This window comes from Mobula hypostoma, chromosome 6 (genome assembly GCF_963921235.1).
Source record: "Mobula hypostoma chromosome 6, sMobHyp1.1, whole genome shotgun sequence".
In the NCBI taxonomy this organism is placed as follows: Eukaryota; Metazoa; Chordata; class Chondrichthyes; order Myliobatiformes; family Myliobatidae; genus Mobula; species Mobula hypostoma.
Genome location: NC_086102.1, coordinates 161,312,351 through 161,331,554, shown reverse-complemented (window position 1 = coordinate 161,331,554; position 19,204 = coordinate 161,312,351). Strand labels below are relative to the sequence as shown.

At 37.7% G+C, this 19,204-nt stretch overlaps 1 protein-coding gene across 1 annotated transcript in view; it reads right to left on the bottom strand.

Moving 5' to 3' along the window:
* The window catches only part of ttn.1 (titin, tandem duplicate 1), a 377,466-nt gene that overhangs the window by 348,946 nt on the left and 9,316 nt on the right, over positions 1-19,204 (bottom strand). The window contains exons 11-21 of the mRNA XM_063052084.1: positions 18,166-18,444; positions 17,573-17,629; positions 17,220-17,478; positions 17,061-17,130; positions 16,652-16,864; positions 16,113-16,255; positions 11,612-11,799; positions 2,725-2,955; positions 2,319-2,563; positions 1,998-2,194; positions 1,752-1,916 (exon numbers count right to left, since the gene is read on the bottom strand). Coding sequence (XP_062908154.1) covers positions 1,752-1,916; positions 1,998-2,194; positions 2,319-2,563; positions 2,725-2,955; positions 11,612-11,799; positions 16,113-16,255; positions 16,652-16,864; positions 17,061-17,130; positions 17,220-17,478; positions 17,573-17,629; positions 18,166-18,444 — 2,047 coding nt within the window. The remainder of the gene's footprint in view (positions 1-1,751; positions 1,917-1,997; positions 2,195-2,318; positions 2,564-2,724; positions 2,956-11,611; positions 11,800-16,112; positions 16,256-16,651; positions 16,865-17,060; positions 17,131-17,219; positions 17,479-17,572; positions 17,630-18,165; positions 18,445-19,204) is intronic.

Below are 19,204 nucleotides of genomic sequence, written 5' to 3'. Positions count from 1 at the left end.
AGAGGGAAAATCCCGCGCGCGGGAAGGGTCTGCGAATATGCATTCCCCACAGCAGTCCCGCCCGGGGAGGGCGGGAACAGGAAGGCTTTAAAGGAGGCCACAAAGTTTGCATAAACCTCTTTTTTTCGCAACTGCAACTCACCGACTACGTGTTGTTATTTTAGCACTGTGTGTAGCACACCGCTACAATCTATTCTTTTTGTTTTCCTATCAATGTAGCCAGTTGGAATATAGAGCATACGGAGTTTCTGTACAAAATGGCATTGGGCCAGAAGACCATAAGAAGAAGGAGCAGAATTGAGCCATTCAGCTCATCGAGTCTACTCTGCCATTCCATCATGGCTGATTTACTATCCCTCTCAACTCCATTCTCCAGCCTTCTCTCTGTAACCTTTGACACACTTAATAATCAAGAACCTATCAACCTTCGCTTTAAATATACCCAGAATTCACCACCTTCTGGCTAAATAAATCTCTCCTCATCTCTGTTCTAAAGGGATGACCTGGTATTCTGAGGTTGTACCTCTGGTCCCGGACTCCCCCCACTATCATAAACACCCTCTCCATGTCTAAGGCTCATCGAGGCCATAACTTTTTTATTGTAATTAAATCTGTCAATATTCTCCAGTTAAACCAGCTAGGCAGCAAGAAAGTCATTTGTTGTCTGATATAGTGAGTACTGGAAGATAAGGTCTGACAAAATGTTAACCTTTTTAATTAAACAAAGCAGACATTCCAGTTCTGCTGTCAGAGCAACACAACATATATCCTGTTCATAACTGGACAAAATATGTTTTTCAACTAGCACACTTATTTTAAACACAAAATACTCTGCAAATCACAGGAATTCTGCAGATGCTGGAAATTCAAGCAACACACATCAAAGTTGCTGGTGAACGCAGCAGGCCAGGCAGCATCTGTAGGAAGAGGTGCAGTCGACGTTTCAGGCCGAGACCCTTCGTCAGGCCTGAAACGTCGACTGCACCTCTTCCTACAGATGCTGCCTGGCCTGCTGTGTTCACCAGCAACTTTGATGTGTGTTGCTTGATACTCTGCAAATACTGGAGTCAAAGCAACACGCACAAAAAGCTGGAGGAACTCAGCAGGTTGGGCAGCATCCGTGGAAACGCACAGTCAACATTTTGGGCCAAGGCCCTTCGTCAGGACTGAAGAGGGAGGGAGCAGGGGCTTATTACTTATTTTTTTTTATTTAATATTCACTCAACAGCCTAATTCTCTCAAATTGAATTGAATTCCTTCTACCATGATTCCATAGTCCCTTAGTGCTTTCAAAATAATGCACATAGTGGAAACTCAGTATTATCCACTAATTAGGTAACTAGCATCAACTAGCAATGGCATCAGTGCTGGACTCTGGAGCAAAGGCTCCCAGGTTCGAATCCAAGTCGGGCCACCCCCCCCGAACATGCTTTCCATCCATGCCAGGTTGTGTGTCGAGCTAGCCACTCGGCCTCATAAAAAAAAAAGGGTCGAGTCAGGAACGTTCATATCGAGACCTAGTTACTCCGAAAGGAGACCAATCCTGACACCACACGCCAGACAAGAATGGCTGACTGTCTGGTGCAACACGCTAAAAAAAAGCATCAACTAATCTCAACTACTGATGCTGTTGTTCATCATTACTCTGTATCTGTCTTTTGCAAGAAATAATAAGCATTATTTCTGACAAAAGATTGGCTTACATATATTTAAGATATTTTAATTAATTAATATAATAAATTTTATGTTACCTTCTACAGATAAAGTCATAGAGACAGATGTTTTGCCAGCTCGGTTTTGTGCTACAACAGTCCATTCACCAGAATCAATTGGCAATGCAGGAACAATGATCAATGACTGAATTCCATCTTCTTTCACCACAATCTTGTGAGTATAGTCATTCACAATTTGATTTCCTAGATCAGATACATATTATATTAACTACTGAAATTCACTCTATTTTTGGATTCATTAGCATGAGAATATATCATTCTTACCATTATGAAACCACAATGTCTCTGGCATGGGCCTGCCAACAACTTTCAGGTCAAATCTAGCAGTTTGTCCTTCAGAACATTTAAATGATGTAGGTTTCAAAACAAAAACAGGTTTGTACAATCTCTCAAGTTGAGTCTCATCTGTATCTTCCAGCCTACGTGCTGGTGACCGACTTGGAGATCGTGGAGACACAGAGCTAGAAAAAGGGAATAAGCAATTTTAATTTTGAAATTTCCATTTGGAAATCACAAACTGATTAACTTGGCAAAGTTCTAATTGCTACAGAATATGAAACACAATGAAAAGAGAGAATGTCTTACCGCATTCTTCTCATAATTTCTGTTGTTGATAAATGAGTCTGGGTTGCTGGAGCACCAACAGGCTCTATGAACAATTTTCCAGAGCAAATGGCATTTCCTTTGATGTTGCTGGCCAACACTGTGTAAATGCCTTCATCCTCTGGCAAAACTGCAGAAATCCGTAATTCCGCTTTACCATCCTGAGAAGTCTCCATAACATAGTGATCTCCCTGTTTCAGGCGTTTACCATCTTTGAACCATACAATCTAAAGAAAATACAAAATGCATACCATCAAGATAAATTAAATATGTTTACATAAATTAAACAGTTTACCTAAGCTTTTCAAATTGTTAAAAATACATTTCATCCAAATATTCTGATCTTATATTGTAGGCATGTTTGGTCTGTAATGCAAATATTGTTTACCTTAGGCAATGGATAACCAGATACTTTACAAAAGAAGGTTACACCCATTCCATCAAGAATTCTATAACTTTTCACTGTTGAATCAAATCCTGGTTCAATGGATTCCTCAGCTGGAATATCTAATACCATTTCTTCACCATCTTCCTCTAGAAGCTCTTCCAAAGTAATTCTAATGATTCGGAATTCAATTTCTTTGATAAGTCTTTCTTCAAATGAAGAAATGTGGTACTCCTAAAAACATGAATAGTATTAATTTCAACTGATGTTAAGCCATAGGCTAAAATATGACAAACATGCAAAATAAACTAGCAATTATTTAACTAACAGTTACATAAGTATATTAAAATACACATGGAATCTAAACAGAACAACGAGAAATAATTTGAATATATTGATGTGATAAAAAGAGTACAGTATCCATACAGATTTTCAGAAGCATTTTGATGAAGATTTTACTCAAAAATTGTGAGAAAAATTGAGAGAAAAATTGAGAAAACAAGGAAAGTCAGCAGCATAAATTAGAAAGACAAGGACGAAGTTAGTGAAAGGCTGTTGGTCATCTTGGAACCAAGAAGAGTTGGAAATAGTACTCCCAATTATAATTTTGCTGTTGATCAATACAATGAGTCCATGATAATTCAGTATTCTCGGGACTTTAGTGGTGGTCAATCCCAATAGACTATTGAACATCATTCATATCAATACTCCTGTCTATCTTTAATTCACATTTTAGATGTTGTTCAGAAGTACAATAAATAAAATTATGCACTGCTATATTAACGTTCCCAGTGGACACAATGAGTTTAAAGAGACTGTAAAACAATGCTGCAGTGAGCCTACTACCAAACTATTAGGATTTCCAAATAATCCTACAATAAATCATTCAGAGATTTACCGTATGGACGATTGCGAATTAACAACATAAAAGTAGAGAGTTTGACAAAAAATGAAGAAGGTTAGCGAAAAGGATGTATGATAGTAGTCATAAAACACAACTGTACAATAAACTGTCATACATATTGGGAGAAATGATACACAGGGTTTATTTGAATTGTTATGTGACTAGCTTGCAACAATAGAATGCAATTTCCAACAGAGAGACCAAGCCATTTTGAGATCCGGACTTCAAATGGAAATAAAAGGTTGCCTTTCCAAATATCCTGATGCAGTTTGCCAGACTTAAAGTAAATCAACAATGGTTTTCATAAGGTATGCCTGGCCGGTAGTAAAGCAGTTTACAGGGATGCATTGCAATTGTGGAAGGTAAGATTATGCATTGGAGCATTCCTCTTGGTTACCCAAAGAAATTGTTCAGTTAACATTCTGGGACTCCTTCAAATCTCTTCATGGTAAAATAGGTTAGAACATGAAATCTGTAGGCTGCTACAAGTTTTGTCTTTGGAATGGCAACTGAAGGATCTACAAACTGACAAAGACTAGAATTGAATGTTAAATACTGTCAAGCACCTGAAACGTGCAGGTAGTTAGGCCACTCACAGGTAAGCCCTTGTAAAGGCAGCATGTCAGAATAAATAGGACAGTAAACCTTTCACCTCCTCTTTGAAGCCATTTAATGACATCAATTTCCGCAAATCAAATGAGACCATACATAAGACAGAAGCAGAAGTATACGGAGGAAAACAGAAGCTTACTTAATTCCTTAATAGAGTGAATTCAAATAAGTATTAAAGACAAAATTAAAACTACAGTAATTTGATGATGTACATTGGAGTACATAGCACAAGAACAATGAGTAACAAATTCATGCAGAACATTGGTTAGGCTATTGTTGTAGATTTGAATGCAATTTTCGAATAGCCATTATCAGGAAGATATCAAAATTGTAGTCAGCATTTAGTGCATATTCGATTGAAAAGAGGCTGCAGAAGTTGGAAACTAGAGCAACAATGAATCTATTAGAGGATCTCAGTGGTTCAAGCAGCATCTATAGGGAGCACCTCTCTCTCCTAATTGGTTCGATGCAACTGATATCCTTCAACACTCTGTCACTCTCCTGCCCTCCCATCAGTTTACCAATTTCTTCTGGCCTCTATATCACAACACCCCTTCTCCTCTTTATGCTGGCTATTTCCCCTCTCACTCTCAGTCCTGCTGCAAGTGTTTGACACGAAGTCGATAATTCCTTTCTCCTAACAGAAGCTGCTTGACCCACGGAATTCCTCCTGCAAAGTCCTTGTTGCATTAATGTTAGAAATGGGAACTGAGATATGGTGAGAGAATGGTGACCTATAGATGTTCTAAATGAATCCGAGATAATTCTGATAACAGGTTATTGTCCTGAAATGATATTTCCCTGTCTCTCTCAAAAGATGTACCACAAATTATTGTGCCGAAAAACCTGCCACATTGTCTGTGCATGCATCAAGAAATGAGTTAGAAAAAATAAAAGTAGTTAAAGTTTGTTTTTCTTCTTCTTCATTTTGCATTTATTTATTTAATTTTCCCCTATATAAAGAGTGAATTTTGTTTTGGATATCTATAAGGGCAAATTATGTAATCCGAATGCTGATAAAGTGGGGTTTGCTAGCATTTTGGCTATTGATCTTGTATGATGCTAACACAACTTAGAGGACAAATATATTATGCAGCATAATGAGTCTCCGGGCTTTAGCTACCATTTAATATTGTATCCCTATAGTCTTTATTGTCTAAGTATTAACCAAACATTCAATGACACTTTTTTTTGTGTACTAAAAAATGCGCAACTAGAGAGAAAAAAAAATCAATTGAAGGAGAAACATTTTGAAAGGGTGAAGGTTTGGCTTTGAGAAGAGTCTTAAATGAGGTGAGGGAGTTCAAGACTCAGAGAGACTTTTGGTCCAGGTGGTTGAAGCCACAGCTGTGATTGTGTGAAAGTTCAGGAACTTTACTTGGGAGTTCAGAAAAAGCAACAGTTTGATTGATATAATTTGGTCTAAGTGGTAGTGGAAAGATGTAGAAGCTACAGTGGAGGGTTTTGGAAAATATCCTTAGTTAAACAGTTCAGAGCTGTGACAAGGTTGTGTAATTTTCCTTTACTTGGTGCAGTTGTTGGGGAAGGTAGAATAATTGGCGAAACAGATACATTGTTAGATATATGAAATAAAAACAGAAAATTCAGGAAATAATAAGTCATGAAGCATGTGTTGAAGAAGAAACTAGAGTGAATGTTTCAGGATGAAGATCTTACATCAGTTCTAAAACAACTTCTTTTATAGTGCAGCAGTCCCTTGGTCTATCAGTGCCTAGGTTTCAGAGATAACATAACATGGTAACTCTACTTCACTTTTATTGACCTTTTTGGAATGAATTTATTCTTACCAAAGTTTAGCTGTAAAGAAGTAAAGAGGAAAGAGTTCATGGAGTGGATATCGTGGGTTAGATGAGAATGAGTTTTAGACTGAAAGTTTAGAATGCAATTTTGAAAGAAATGGTTACAAACGCTTGGCAGTTTGAGGTTCATCTGTGGAGATTCAGGGCAGGTTTTATTTGCCCAAGGAGTTATCATGCCAAACAGGTTTTATTTGCTCAAGAGTTTCCCATGGTATTTGCTCTCAAGATGTTTAAAACATCAACATCTTTGCCATGATTATCTTCGACACTGGTACCCTATAAGGCTTCATCTACAGTCCCTACTTTACTTCCAAAACACTGACAACTGCGTGGCCAAATACTATTCTAACTCCATTTACAAGTTTACACATGACACCACCCTAGTGGGCTGAATCTCAAAAACTGATAAGTCTTACTACAGGAAAAGAACCTAGCAGCATGGTGTTATGACACCAACCTTTCCTTCAATGTCATCAAAGCAAAAGGTTTAACTTCACGAAGGGGAAACAGTGCACCTACTTCTACATATATGAGTGATGCTGGGGTAGCAAGGGTTGACAGCTTCAAGTTCCTAGGAGTGAACATCACCAACAGCTTGTTCTAGTCCCACCACATAGATGCCACAACCAAAAATGCTCACCAGCGCCTCTACTTCCTTCGGAGGCTAAAAATTTTAGCATGACCCTTTTGACCCTCACCAAATTTTATCAATGCACCACAGAAAGCATCATGGTTTGGCACAGCAATTACTTTTCCTGTGACCACAAGGAACCACAGAAAGTTGAAGACACAGCTCAACACATTATGGAAACCAGCTTCCTCTCCTTTGACTCTCTCCATACTTGTTGCTGGCTCATCAGGACAGGTCTCGGCCCGAAACATCGACTATTTATTTTGCAGCATAGATGCTGCCTGGCATGCTGAGTTCCCCCAACATTTAGTGTAAGTTACCTTATTAGAGTCATTGAGTCACAGAACACTACAGCACAGAAACAGACCCGTCGGCCCATCTAATCCATGCTGAACTGTTATTCCGCCTTGTACCATCAAAATGTATCTGGACTTCCATACCCCTCCCATTTATGTACCTATCCAAACTTCTCTTAAATGTTGAAATCAAACCTGCATTCGCCACTTCCTCTGGTAGCTCATTCCATTCTCCCCACCTTCTGAGTGAAGAATGTTCATTGAACAACCCCTCAGGTTCCTTTACATATTTCACCTTTCACCCTTAATTATGACCTCTCTTTCTAGTCTCACCCAATTTCAGTGGGAAAGCCTGCTTGCATTTACCCTATTCTTCGTTCTGTTACTGCTTTTCCCTTGTACAAACTCAATGTGCTGATGTGGTAAAATGCGGATAACATGGAAAACAAAACTGTAACTGGGCGACCAGTTTACAAATAGAACCAAAAAATTTAAATGCAAGTTGTAAACCAAAACGGAAGGCTAGAAGATGAGAAAAGAAAGCTCAAATGGCTGCAGATGCTTTCCATGGGGTGGAGTTTGTTAGGTGTGTTCAGGAAGGTTTCTTGACACAATATGTACAAGAGGAGAGGCTGTACTTGATATGGTACTGGGAAATGAACCTGGTCAGGTGTCAGATCTCTCAGTGGGAGAGCATTCTGGAGATAGTGATCACAATTCTACCTTTACCATAGCATTGGAGAGGGATAGGAACAGACAAGTTAGGAAAGTATTTAATTGGAGAAAGGGGAAATATGAGGCTATCAGGCAGGGATTTGGAAGCATAATTTGGGAACAGATGTTATCAGGGAAATGTACGGAAGAAATGTGGCAAATGTTCAGGGGATATTTGCATGGAATTCTGCATAGGTACATTCCAATGAGACAGGGAAAGGATGGCAGGGTACAGGAATCTAATCAAGAAGAAAAGAAAAGCTTACGAAAAGTTCAAAAACCTAGGTAATGATAGAGATCTAGAAGATTATAAGGCTAGCAGGAAGAAGTTTAAGAATGAAATTAGGAGAGCCAGAAGAGGCCAAGAGAAGGCATTGGAAGACAGGATTAAAGAAAACCCCAAGGCATTCTATAAGTATGTGAAGAGCAAGAGGATAGGACGTGAGAGAATAGGACCAATCAAGTGTGACAGTAGAAAAGTGTGTATGGAACCGGAGGAGACAGCAGAGGTACTTAATGAGTACTTTGCTTCAGTTTTCACTATGGAAAAAGATCTTGGTGATTGTTGGGATAACTTACAGCAGACTGAAAAACTTGAGCATGTAGATATTAAGAAAGAGGACGTGCTGGAGCTTTTGGAAAGCATCAAGTCAAGTCGAATTTATTTATATAGCACATTTAAAAACAACCCACGTTGACCAAAGTGCTGTACAGATCAGAGCAGAATAGCTAAAATTACAAATACGAAAAACACAGACATAACCAATAAGGCAAACAGCTGATAGGCACAAAAGAAACAACACAAGGGCCTAGGCACAAGCCAAAAATCAGCCACATCAGGAGGATTCAAACGCTAGTGAATAAAAGTAAGATTTAAGCCTGGATTTAAAAGAGTCGATGGAGGAGGCAGATCTGATAGGGAGGGGAATGCTGTTCCACAGTCTAGGGACTACAATAGCAAAAGCACGGTCACCCCTAAGCTTAAGTTTAGATCACGGGACAGCCAGGAGCCCCAAGTCAGCCGATCTGAGGGACCTGGAAGTAAAATAAGGGGTTAGAAGGTCTGTGATATAAGGGGGGAGCCAGCCCATTTAGGGCTTTATAAACAAACAGGAGAATCTTAAAATCAATTCTGAACCATACTGGCAGCCAGTGGAGGGAGGCCAGGATAGGAGTAATATGGTCCCTCTTCCGGGCACCTGTCAGGAGCCTAGCTGCGGCATTTTGGACCAGTTGCAGATGGGACAGGGCCGACTGACTAATCCCAGTATACAGGGAATTGGAATATTCCAAGTGGGAGGATATAAGGGCAATGGATGACTTTCTCGAGATCTTTGAAAGAGAGAAACTGCTTGATTTTGGCAATAGTACGAAGCTGGAAAAAACTGGCTTTTACTACTGCACTAACTTGCTTGTCAAACTTAAAGGTGGAATCAAATATCACACCAAGGGATTTAACATCAAGTTGGATAAGTCACCAGGGCCGGACGAGATGTACCCCAGGCTACTGTGGGAAGCGAGGGAGGAGATTTCTGAGCCTCTGGCGATGATCTTTGCATCATCAATGGGGACGGGAGAGGTTCTGGAGGATCGAAGGTTTGCGGATGTTGTTTCCTTATTCGGGAAAGGGAGTAGAGATAGCCCAGGAAATTATAGACCAGTGAGTCTTACTTCAGTGGTTGGTAAACTGATGGAGAAGATCCTGAGAGGCAGGATTTATGGACATTTGGAGGGGCATAATATGATTAGGAATAGTCAGCATGGCTTTGTCAAGGGCAGGTCGTGCCTTATGAGCCTGACCGAATTTTTAGGGGATGTGACTAAACACATTGATGGAGGTAGAGCAGTAGATGTAGTGTATATGGATTTCAGCAAGGGATTTGATAAGATATCCCATGCGAGGCTTATTGAGAAAGTAAGGAGGCATGGGATTCAAGGGGACATTACTTTGTGGATCCAGAACTGGCTTGCCCACAGAAGGCAAAGAGTGGTTGTAGATGGGTTATATTCTGCATGGAGTCGGTGACCAGTGGTGTGCCTCAAGGATCTGTTCTGGGATCCCTACTCTTCATGAATTTTATAAATGACCTGGATGAGGAAGTGGAGGGATGGGTTAGTAAATTTGCTGATGACACAAAGGTTGGGGGTGTTGTGGATAGTGTGGAGGGCTGTCAGAGGTTACAGCAGGACATTGATTGGATGCAAAACTGGGCTGAGAAGTGGCAGATGGAGTTCAACCCAGATAATTGTGAGGTGGTTCATTTTGGTAGATCAAACATGATGGCAGAATATAGTATTAATGGTAAAACTCTTGGCAGTGTGGAGGATCAGAGGGATCTTGAGGTCCAAGTCCATAGGATACACAAAGCTGCTGCGCAGGTTGACTCTGTGGTTGAGAAGACATAGGGTGCATTGGCCTTCATCAATCATGGGATTGAGTTTAGGAGCCGAGAGGTAATGTTGCAGCTATATAGGACCCTGGTCAGACCCCACTTGGAGTACTGTGCTCAGTTCTGGTCGCCTCATTACAGGAAGGATGTGGAAACCATAGAAAGGGTGCAGAGGAGATTTACAAAGATGTTGCCTGGATTGGTAGGCATGCCTTATGAGAATAGGTTGAGTGAACTTGGTCTTTTCTCCTTGGAGTGATGAAGGATGAGAGGTGACATGATAGAGGTGTATAAGATGATGAGAGGCATTGATCGTGTGGATAGTCAGAGGCTTTTTCCCAGGGCTGAAATGCTAGCATGAGAGGGCACAGTTTTAAGGTGCTTGGAAGTAGGTACAGAGGAGACGTCAGGGGTAAGTTTTTTTTTTACACAAAGAGTGGTGAGTGCGTGGAATGGGCTGCCGGTGACGGTGGAGGCGGATACGATAGGGTCTTTTAAGAGACTCCTGGATAGGTACATGGAGCTTAGAAAAATAGAGAGCTATGAGTAACCCTAGGTAATTTCTAAAGTAAGGACATGTTCGGCACAACTTTTGTGGGCCGAAGGGCCTGTACTGTGCTGTAGGTTTTCTATGTTTCTACTAGATGCTAGAATCTGATAAGTAAGGAAGCTGTTTAATGGAACAAGTCATTTGTGCATTCCTTATCTCTCACCTTCCAGCCTTCACTCTGCATTATAGCATCTGGAGTTGCTTGTGTCTCCAGAGACAGCTGCTGGCCACTAAAGGAGATTTGTTTTGAAAATTGACAAAACAATCTCTTAAATGTTCCTCCACTGTGAACCAACAGCTGTGATACAATTATCATTATTGTTGAGGGATAAATTTCCAGTAGTAACATGGGATTCAATGAGTAAAAGGGGCTTTGCATCATAGAAAATTGCAGTACAGATAGTTTTCTAGGAATGCAATGTCACCATAACATGGGGCTCACCTGGACAGTTAATATTTTTCATTAACACTCCTATCTAGCTAGTCCTCTTTGTTGTAAATGTTTATGTCTACATCCATTAACAGAAACTCCCAAAGAAAATGTCTTCTAGTGTTTGTCAGTGACTCATTTGAGGGTACTCTTGTCTCTAAATCACGTGCAAATCCAACTTCAAAGAATAATGCATAAAATTTAACTCCACAACCCTCTGTAATACTGATATGATGCTACAGTATCAGTCCACAAGTTACTTCTCTTCCACTAGATGGAAATAAAAAAATCCCATAGCACTATTTTCTAAGAACAGCAAGGAAGTTATTCCATATTTAAAATTAAATATCTTTCTATGAATGTTTGAAATGGCTAATATAATTGTACTATCTAAAAGTGAATAAATTGTGTACTGGTGTATATGGAAAGGCAATTAATTTATTTCTAATATTTAGAAAACAGTTTTAATTGGCTATTGTAAAATAAATTTGTCCTATAACACAAAAATTTGTTTAGGCAAATAAATTCAAAGATAAATCTTGCCTGTTCACTTTTCATTATGGTTGCAGTTTTCCCCATCTTCTTCCTGATTAGTGCCTGTTCTTTGTCATATTCCATCATTGGAATTACTGGTGCTACTTCTGCAACCTTGGGTTCTTGAACATGCTCTGTTACTAATTCTGTCCGATAAATGATTTCCTGGTGGTCCTTCAGGTAAAGCTCATAATCAGCTAAAAATGAATAACATAATTAGAAAAATGTTGAAGTTGCACAAATTACTGTAAATTGATTATTATTAAAACAGGTGATACAAATAAATTATTGATCAGTAATAATTAACAAAGAATTTTTTCTGACCAATCTGGATGAAAATAAACAATGTCATAACTTTGGACTCTGTTACAGTGCCACTTTAATGATCTGAAATTGGTTGAAAGTGACATGTAAAAATAGATTTATAACAAGAAAATAAAAACTTTTGGAATGTACTTTGAATAAACAGATGTCAGAATTGGGTGAATGAATGACAAAAATACAGGAAGATAGTTAAAGGCAAAAACCTGAAACACAAATAGTTTAAATACAGCAATTTCCAAGAAGTGGGCTGTTAACATGGTTTTAGGAAGAACCAATTTATTTTAAGTGCAAATAAAAAATATGAAAATAATGTAGAAATGTTAAATCTGTGTAAATCATTGCCTGGGCTTCATCTATTATATTATATCCAGTTATGTGTTAATAACCTCAAAAAGTTGTCAAGGCCTGGGAAAGTGTAGAGAAGAGATTTGCTTAGTTAATACCACAGATACAAAAACTTTCTGAAGAGATAAGGAAAACTGAATAATGTTTGATGTCCTACCTAAATTGTGGAATGAAATTTATGATGGTGTTACTAAGTTGCACACAAGACAGTTAAAGTTGTGGGAGAATAATATTTATTTCTTTGAAATTATGGAGGCCGCCAGGAGAGCTGATCATTGCTGATCCTTGACCTCAGTACCACCTTTCATCACTAACCACATGTTTTCATTCCCCTATTATGCAAAAATCTTTTATCTCAACCTTTAATATATTCAGCAACTGACACGCTACAGCCCTCTTGGGATAAGAGTTCCAAATATTCACCATCCTCTAAGTGAAGATATTTTTTGACCAGCAATTCTAGATAATCCTATCGGGGATACACTATTTCTGCAACAATCCCATTGAGCTCTTCAAAAATTTTGTCCCTTTCAATTAGATCACCTCTTAGTCTTCCAAATTTAATAGGATATAGATCTCATCCATTAAACCTCTACTTCTTTGACACAACTGCCACTCTGGTAATCAATCAGGTAAATATTCACTACACTACTTCTACCGAAAGCATATCACACCTTAGGTAAGCAGACTTTATATGATATTTTATACGTGGTCTTGCTTGAACTCAAATATTCCTTGATAAAGACCAGTATACCATTTACCTTTGTAATTACTTGCTGTATCTTCATGTTAACCTCTACTGATTTATGTACATGGACATCCATGTATCTCTAAATACCATCATCTTCAATCTCGATCTTTTGAAGCAATTCCATGTATTTTGCCAAAGTGAATGCCTCATATATTTCTTCATTATACTTCATGTAGTGGACAGTACCACAAGTTTTATATCATCAGCAAACACGGAAATTTTACATTAATTTATATCATTGATATACATGTAGATTGTAAACAGCTGGGTTCCTAACAGCCAACTCTGTGACACTCCACTGCTCAGACTCCCAAACCAGAACTAACTTGATAATTTATATTATTTATTTTCTGTCCATTGACTGATCTGCATTCCACACCAATATATTCCCCCAATAGGATCTGCTCTATACTTGTTCTTTTATGTCTTGTGTGGTATCTTATCAAAGGCCTTAAAGTCCAAACATTGCATATCAATTCATTCACCCTCATCTATTTTCCTTCTTAAAACCTGGTAAACTCTAATATATCTATCATGTTCTTTCTTTGTTTTGTGGTTATCTGGAGAAGATGAAGTTCAGAGTTGTAAATGGATACATGCTTTGATAATAAATGAATCTCTGAACCTTTGAACAAACATGTAGATACAAGAGAGACTGCAGATGCTGAAGATCTAGAGCAACACACTCAAAACACTGGAGAAACTAAGTAGGTCATACGTCATCAATGTCAGGAAGTGAAGAGTTGATACTTTAGGCCACGATCAAGAGTCTCAGCCTAAAACATCACCTGCTCATTTCCCTCCATGGATGCCGCCTGACTTGCATAGTTCCTCCAGTTTGTGTGTGTATTGCTCTCTAAAACATGATTTCCCTTTCATAAATCCACATTTATTCTCTCCAACTCTGTTTTATTATTTTCTAAGTGCTTTATTAACAGTTCATTGGCATTTTCTATATTAATCAATCACACACTAATTTGCCTATAGTTCCCTCTTTTCTTTCTTCAATAGTACAATTATGTGCATGTAATGTTTTCCAATCTGTGGAACATTCTAAAACATAGGACTTTAGAAGATGACAGCCAGTGCATCCACTATCTCCATAGTCACCTCCTCAAAACCCGAGAATGCAGATCAATGGGGATTTCTTTGAGGCCCTCTTTTATTCTACACCACTATTTTCAGAAGGATTTTTGGGTCTTCTGTGTTTGTTTAGTTCCTCTCCAACTTCCTTAGTCCTTAATTTGCTGTGGTTCTCTAATTTTAGTCTGTGAGGTGCATGTTTACCTAACCAATAAACATTTCATTTTACAAATCTCTTGAATCTCTTACATCGCTTTGTTTCTCATGAGCCTATTTTTGTATTCTACTTTGCTGTTTTTATTTAATGTCTTGATCTTCTTCTGCTGAATGAGGAAATGTTCTCAGTCCTCAGTCCTACTTTTTCATTAGGCAACCTTACCTACCTTTTCCTCTCAGTTAATGCAGTTCATAAGTTTTTTTGATAGACATGCCTGGACTACTTACAGTGAGTTTTTCTTTGCTTATAGGTACATATACTGCATGTTACTTATCTTCTGATGAATGTGGAATTCGTTGCCACAGGAGGCTCAGGAAGCCAAGTCATTGAGTACCTTTAAGGTAGAGGTTGACATTTTCTTGATTTGTCAGGGCATGAAGGGATACGGGAGAAGGTAGGAGATTGGGGCTGAGAGGGAAAATGAATCAGCCATGATGAAATGGTGGAGCAGACTCGAATAGTCAAATGGCCTAATTCTGCTCTTATATCTACAGTCTTATGGTCTCTATGTGTCAATTTTTAAATGTTAGTGATTGCTTGCTTACTGCAATGACTTTCAATGTAGTTGCCCAATCTTATATCAACAATTCACACCTCATACCTGTGTAGTCTGCTCTATTCAGATGTAAACCCCAATTTCAAATGTTACTAAGCAACTTTCAGTCTTCATATAAAATTCTATCACAGCCGACGACTGTATCCTAAAGCCCCTTAGTTAGCCAATTATTAATTACACAATCCAAAATTTACAAGTCTGTAACACAGAAGTACCCTCCTTCTATAACATTATGTTATAGAAAATATCCATTTATTCTCTATGGATGCTACATTCTGTTTCAACTAGATTTAATTAAGGTCCATCTTAAGTGCTAACCATTTGAATCACATTTGTGGTGGCTTTTTAAAAGAGCCAGAAGTATACAGGTCAATAAGGTGGTTAAAGTAACACACCAAATGGTTTCCTTTATGTGTATGCAGAATACAAGAATGGCGTGGATATAGTGTAAACCTAATCTAAGTTCTGTGTACAGTTTTGGTTACAGAAAATAGGAAAGATCCATTTGCACAGATAACTATGAAGGCCTGCAAAGATGATGAGAGGACTGGAAAATTGTTGCCATGAGGAAAGATGTGGTTCCTGTCTTTGGAATGAAGGAAGCTGAGAATGTACAAAGTTCTGAGTGCCTGGTTGGTATAAATCAGAAGGGCCTATGTCCCCTAGCATTAGAAGAAAGATGAATAAAATGTCTTCACCCAGTAGGTAGTAGGAAGTCCGGATCACACTGTTTGAAAGAGTTCTTTTCATAGCTGTAATCAACTGTAATCATATTTAAAATTTGTTCACGAGCTTCTTGAAAAGCAATAACTTCCAAGGCAAGGGACCGAGTACTGGATGGTGGTTTTCGACTGGGTAATTCTTTTTCAACCATCTCAGTCATGATTAGTTAAATGGCTCTTTTTGTGTCGCAAGTTTTCTATGATCTAAAGTAGACAGTATGATCGGAAATCATTGCGCAGGAGGAATTTGTTTCTTCAGGGAAAATTGAAGAAATATCCAGCAAGTGAACAATATATATTTCAACAGAGAAATACTAAGTAGATCTTTCAGAGATGGTTGAGGCTGATGGAGTCAAATTTTAACTGAATACATTTTAAAAAATGCATGTACTAAGTTCATTTAATTAAACCAAATAAATTTAGTGAATAATCTCTAAAAAAAAGTGATTATTTTAATTACCAGTCTGATGAAGCAGACTTTCTTTTCAGTATCTGTTTTAATAAATACAAACCTTCCTCCAGCAGTTGAACAGATTCTGAAATTTCTCCATGTTGATTACGAACTACAATAGAATATTCACCCGCATCATCTGCAAAAGTCATGGAAATCTCAAGTTTGCATTCTCCTGTTTCCTTGTTGTAGCTTACTTTGTACCTAGGGAGAAATAAAATGTTTTGTATAAGACTAAAAGAATATAATGAAACGTGAAACAAGAAAAAACTAATCGACCAAGTACATATTGGGGTGAATTTATTCAGTCCAAAAGAATATATACTTAAACCTCAAATATTGTATTCAGTACAGATTGTGAGGATAGAACAGAGAACAAGGTTGACATTATTATAAGTACAATTCTGATTTTTAAATCCTCCTACAACAAATGACATATAACATACATTAATCTTTTTTGTATGAAGTAGTAACATCCTAACTATTCTACTTAAGTGGCAATATTTCCACATTTTAAAAACAGTAAATACTCCAACTTAATTCAATCAAATATAAGTTTAAAGCTAAAATAGATCAACGTTTCTTAACAGAGTCTTATACCTGTATCCAGTTGTTAATGGAATTCCAGCTTTTTTCCAGTAAAGGTGCGGTTTAGGGGTACCTCCGATCTGACAATCAAAAATTACACTTCCACCTTCAATTAGTTTCTGTGGTACTGGTTTCCGTATAAAGAATGGGGCAACTCCAGCAGCAACTTCCACAAAGTCAGCAGTAGCACTTACTGCTGACATAGTTTCTATGGTCATTTCAGCTCTGGAATTTAAAAGCAAGATCAATTTTAATATGGTGGACCATCAACAACAGTTTATACAATCACAGTTCCTTCCTGATGAATGGATAGTAGGGTAAGAATAAATGAAATGGAAGGAAAATATTTTAAAATGAAAATACAATACATTTATTTTAAATCACTGTTTAAAAAGAGAGAAATGGTTCTCAGTATAAATACCGTTTCTTTACTGAGTCAATTTGTCCAGACGTAACCAAGGTTTCTTCTCTGCTCTCAATCTCTTCGGACACTACCAAAACAAAACTAAAATATTACACTTCTGATCTTACATCAGTAAGTTATTTAACCATTTTTAAGCATTGATATAAAAATACAAACCTTGAACAAGAAGGTAGCATGAACTGCTAGCAGAACCAGCATCATTGGTGGCAGTACAAGTAAAGCGACCACTGTCTTCCGCAAAGGCTTCCCTGATTGTTATACGAGCAATGCCATTTTCAAAAGTTATTTGAAAGTCAATGGAACTTTCAATATGATAGTCTTCTCTAAACCACATTATAGTTGGGGTAGGATGCCCTGTGATTTCACATTCCAAAGTCACAGATTCACCTTCTACTACGGTCATGTTTTTCAAGCCCTGAAAAAGCGCAAGGTACCATTAATTGCATAAAAATAGATAACAACAAGCATTCAAAATTCAAAATGTAATATTTTTATGAATTAATGCTTACAGAAACAAAACTTGGTGGGGTAAATGAAATCTCTGCTGCAGAGACATGTTCTGTGATCTAAAACAGACAAAAAGTAAAATAACGAATATAAAGTAACAGACTATGATACAACTTGTCAAATAGTTTTTGAAGAATGTTTTATATCAAATTGAAAAATGGGTAAGAGTTTCCAGCAAAGAATTCCTGTCTCCACACAGTAATCACACCAAAGATATATTATTCTCATAATTAAAAATAAACTCAGAGCAACATGCACAAAATGCCAGAGGAATTCAGCAGGTCAGGCAGCATCTATGGAAATAAATGAACAGTCAATGTTTCACGCAAAGACGCTTCTTCCAGCATTTTGTGGGTGTTGCTCTGGATTCCTAGCATCTGCAGAGCCTCTTGTGTTTAAAAATAAACCAACATAGTTTTATGTAATGGTAAAGGTTCCAGAGGAGAAAGGGATTGATGAAAAGAGAGGGATGGATGAAAATGGTGTTAGATTTGCCTTGATCAGGAATGAAATTTCTGCATTATTTGCTATTGTTAATTCATAGGGAACACACAAAACTAGAATATTTCAGAGTACAACTAGTTAATTGACAAACCTGTTCTTGTGTTTCATATTGATCTTCATGTTCAACATCAAATTCAGCTTCAAGTGAACCTGTAAAACTTAAACCTAGATGCCTTTGCATCTCAGTATCAAAGCGTGTTTCATATATGTCTGTTCTTTCTCTAATGTGAGGCTTGGGAAAGACAGTCTCCTGTGTCACAGTTCTGGCCTCTTTTAACACAGGAGGTTTCACTGGCTTAGTGACCTTCACAGCAGAGGATGCAGACAACTCTTTCTCCAGAGTAACAATAGCCGTTCCTGCTATAGAAACCTAACCAAGCCAAGAAGAATAAAGTTACATTATTTACAAACTATTTTAAATACTAATCTGTGGTCAAAATGACAGAGATGGGTAATTAAATTAGGCAGATTAGATGGCCTTTTTGAAAAATGTTCCATGAGCATGAAAACAAATCAATCAATAGGAAAATGTAACCCAGTGTAGGAAAGGATGAAGTAGTTGTGAAAGTTATGTTCAAACAGCGTCCTTCAAACATGAAGTGTTAAATCCTAAGGACTTGTGTTAATGTTACGACTGTTAAAACTAAACAATTAGTACAGGTGAAGTTAAAATGTACTTGTGAAAATGCAAAATGAATGGTGATAGCAAAATAAATCAATATGGCCCAGAATTTGGTGTGAATGGCATCATGTAGCATGTCCAATTTTGAAGTTTAGTTTCATCTTAAAAATTATTTGTACTAAAAATACCTAAAAATTAAGCTTGGTAACAGTGAAGTAACTTCAATAAGGTATCAAGGACTGTGGAGAATATAAATATTTCCACTCCTCAATCAGTGACTTTTATAGATAAACAAAATGAAGTTACAGCTAAAACAGAAATCTGTGCCAAAATTTTATACAGACAGAAAATAAAGGAAAATGAAGAAATATGAAAATGATTGAAAAGTACAAGTTATTTTCTTACTATAATACTTGTTGGGATGAGATCCATAGTTTATATTCCAATTGCATCTCATCAAGCAGGATTAAATGGAATTGGAGGAAGTTAAATCTTGTTATTAAAATGA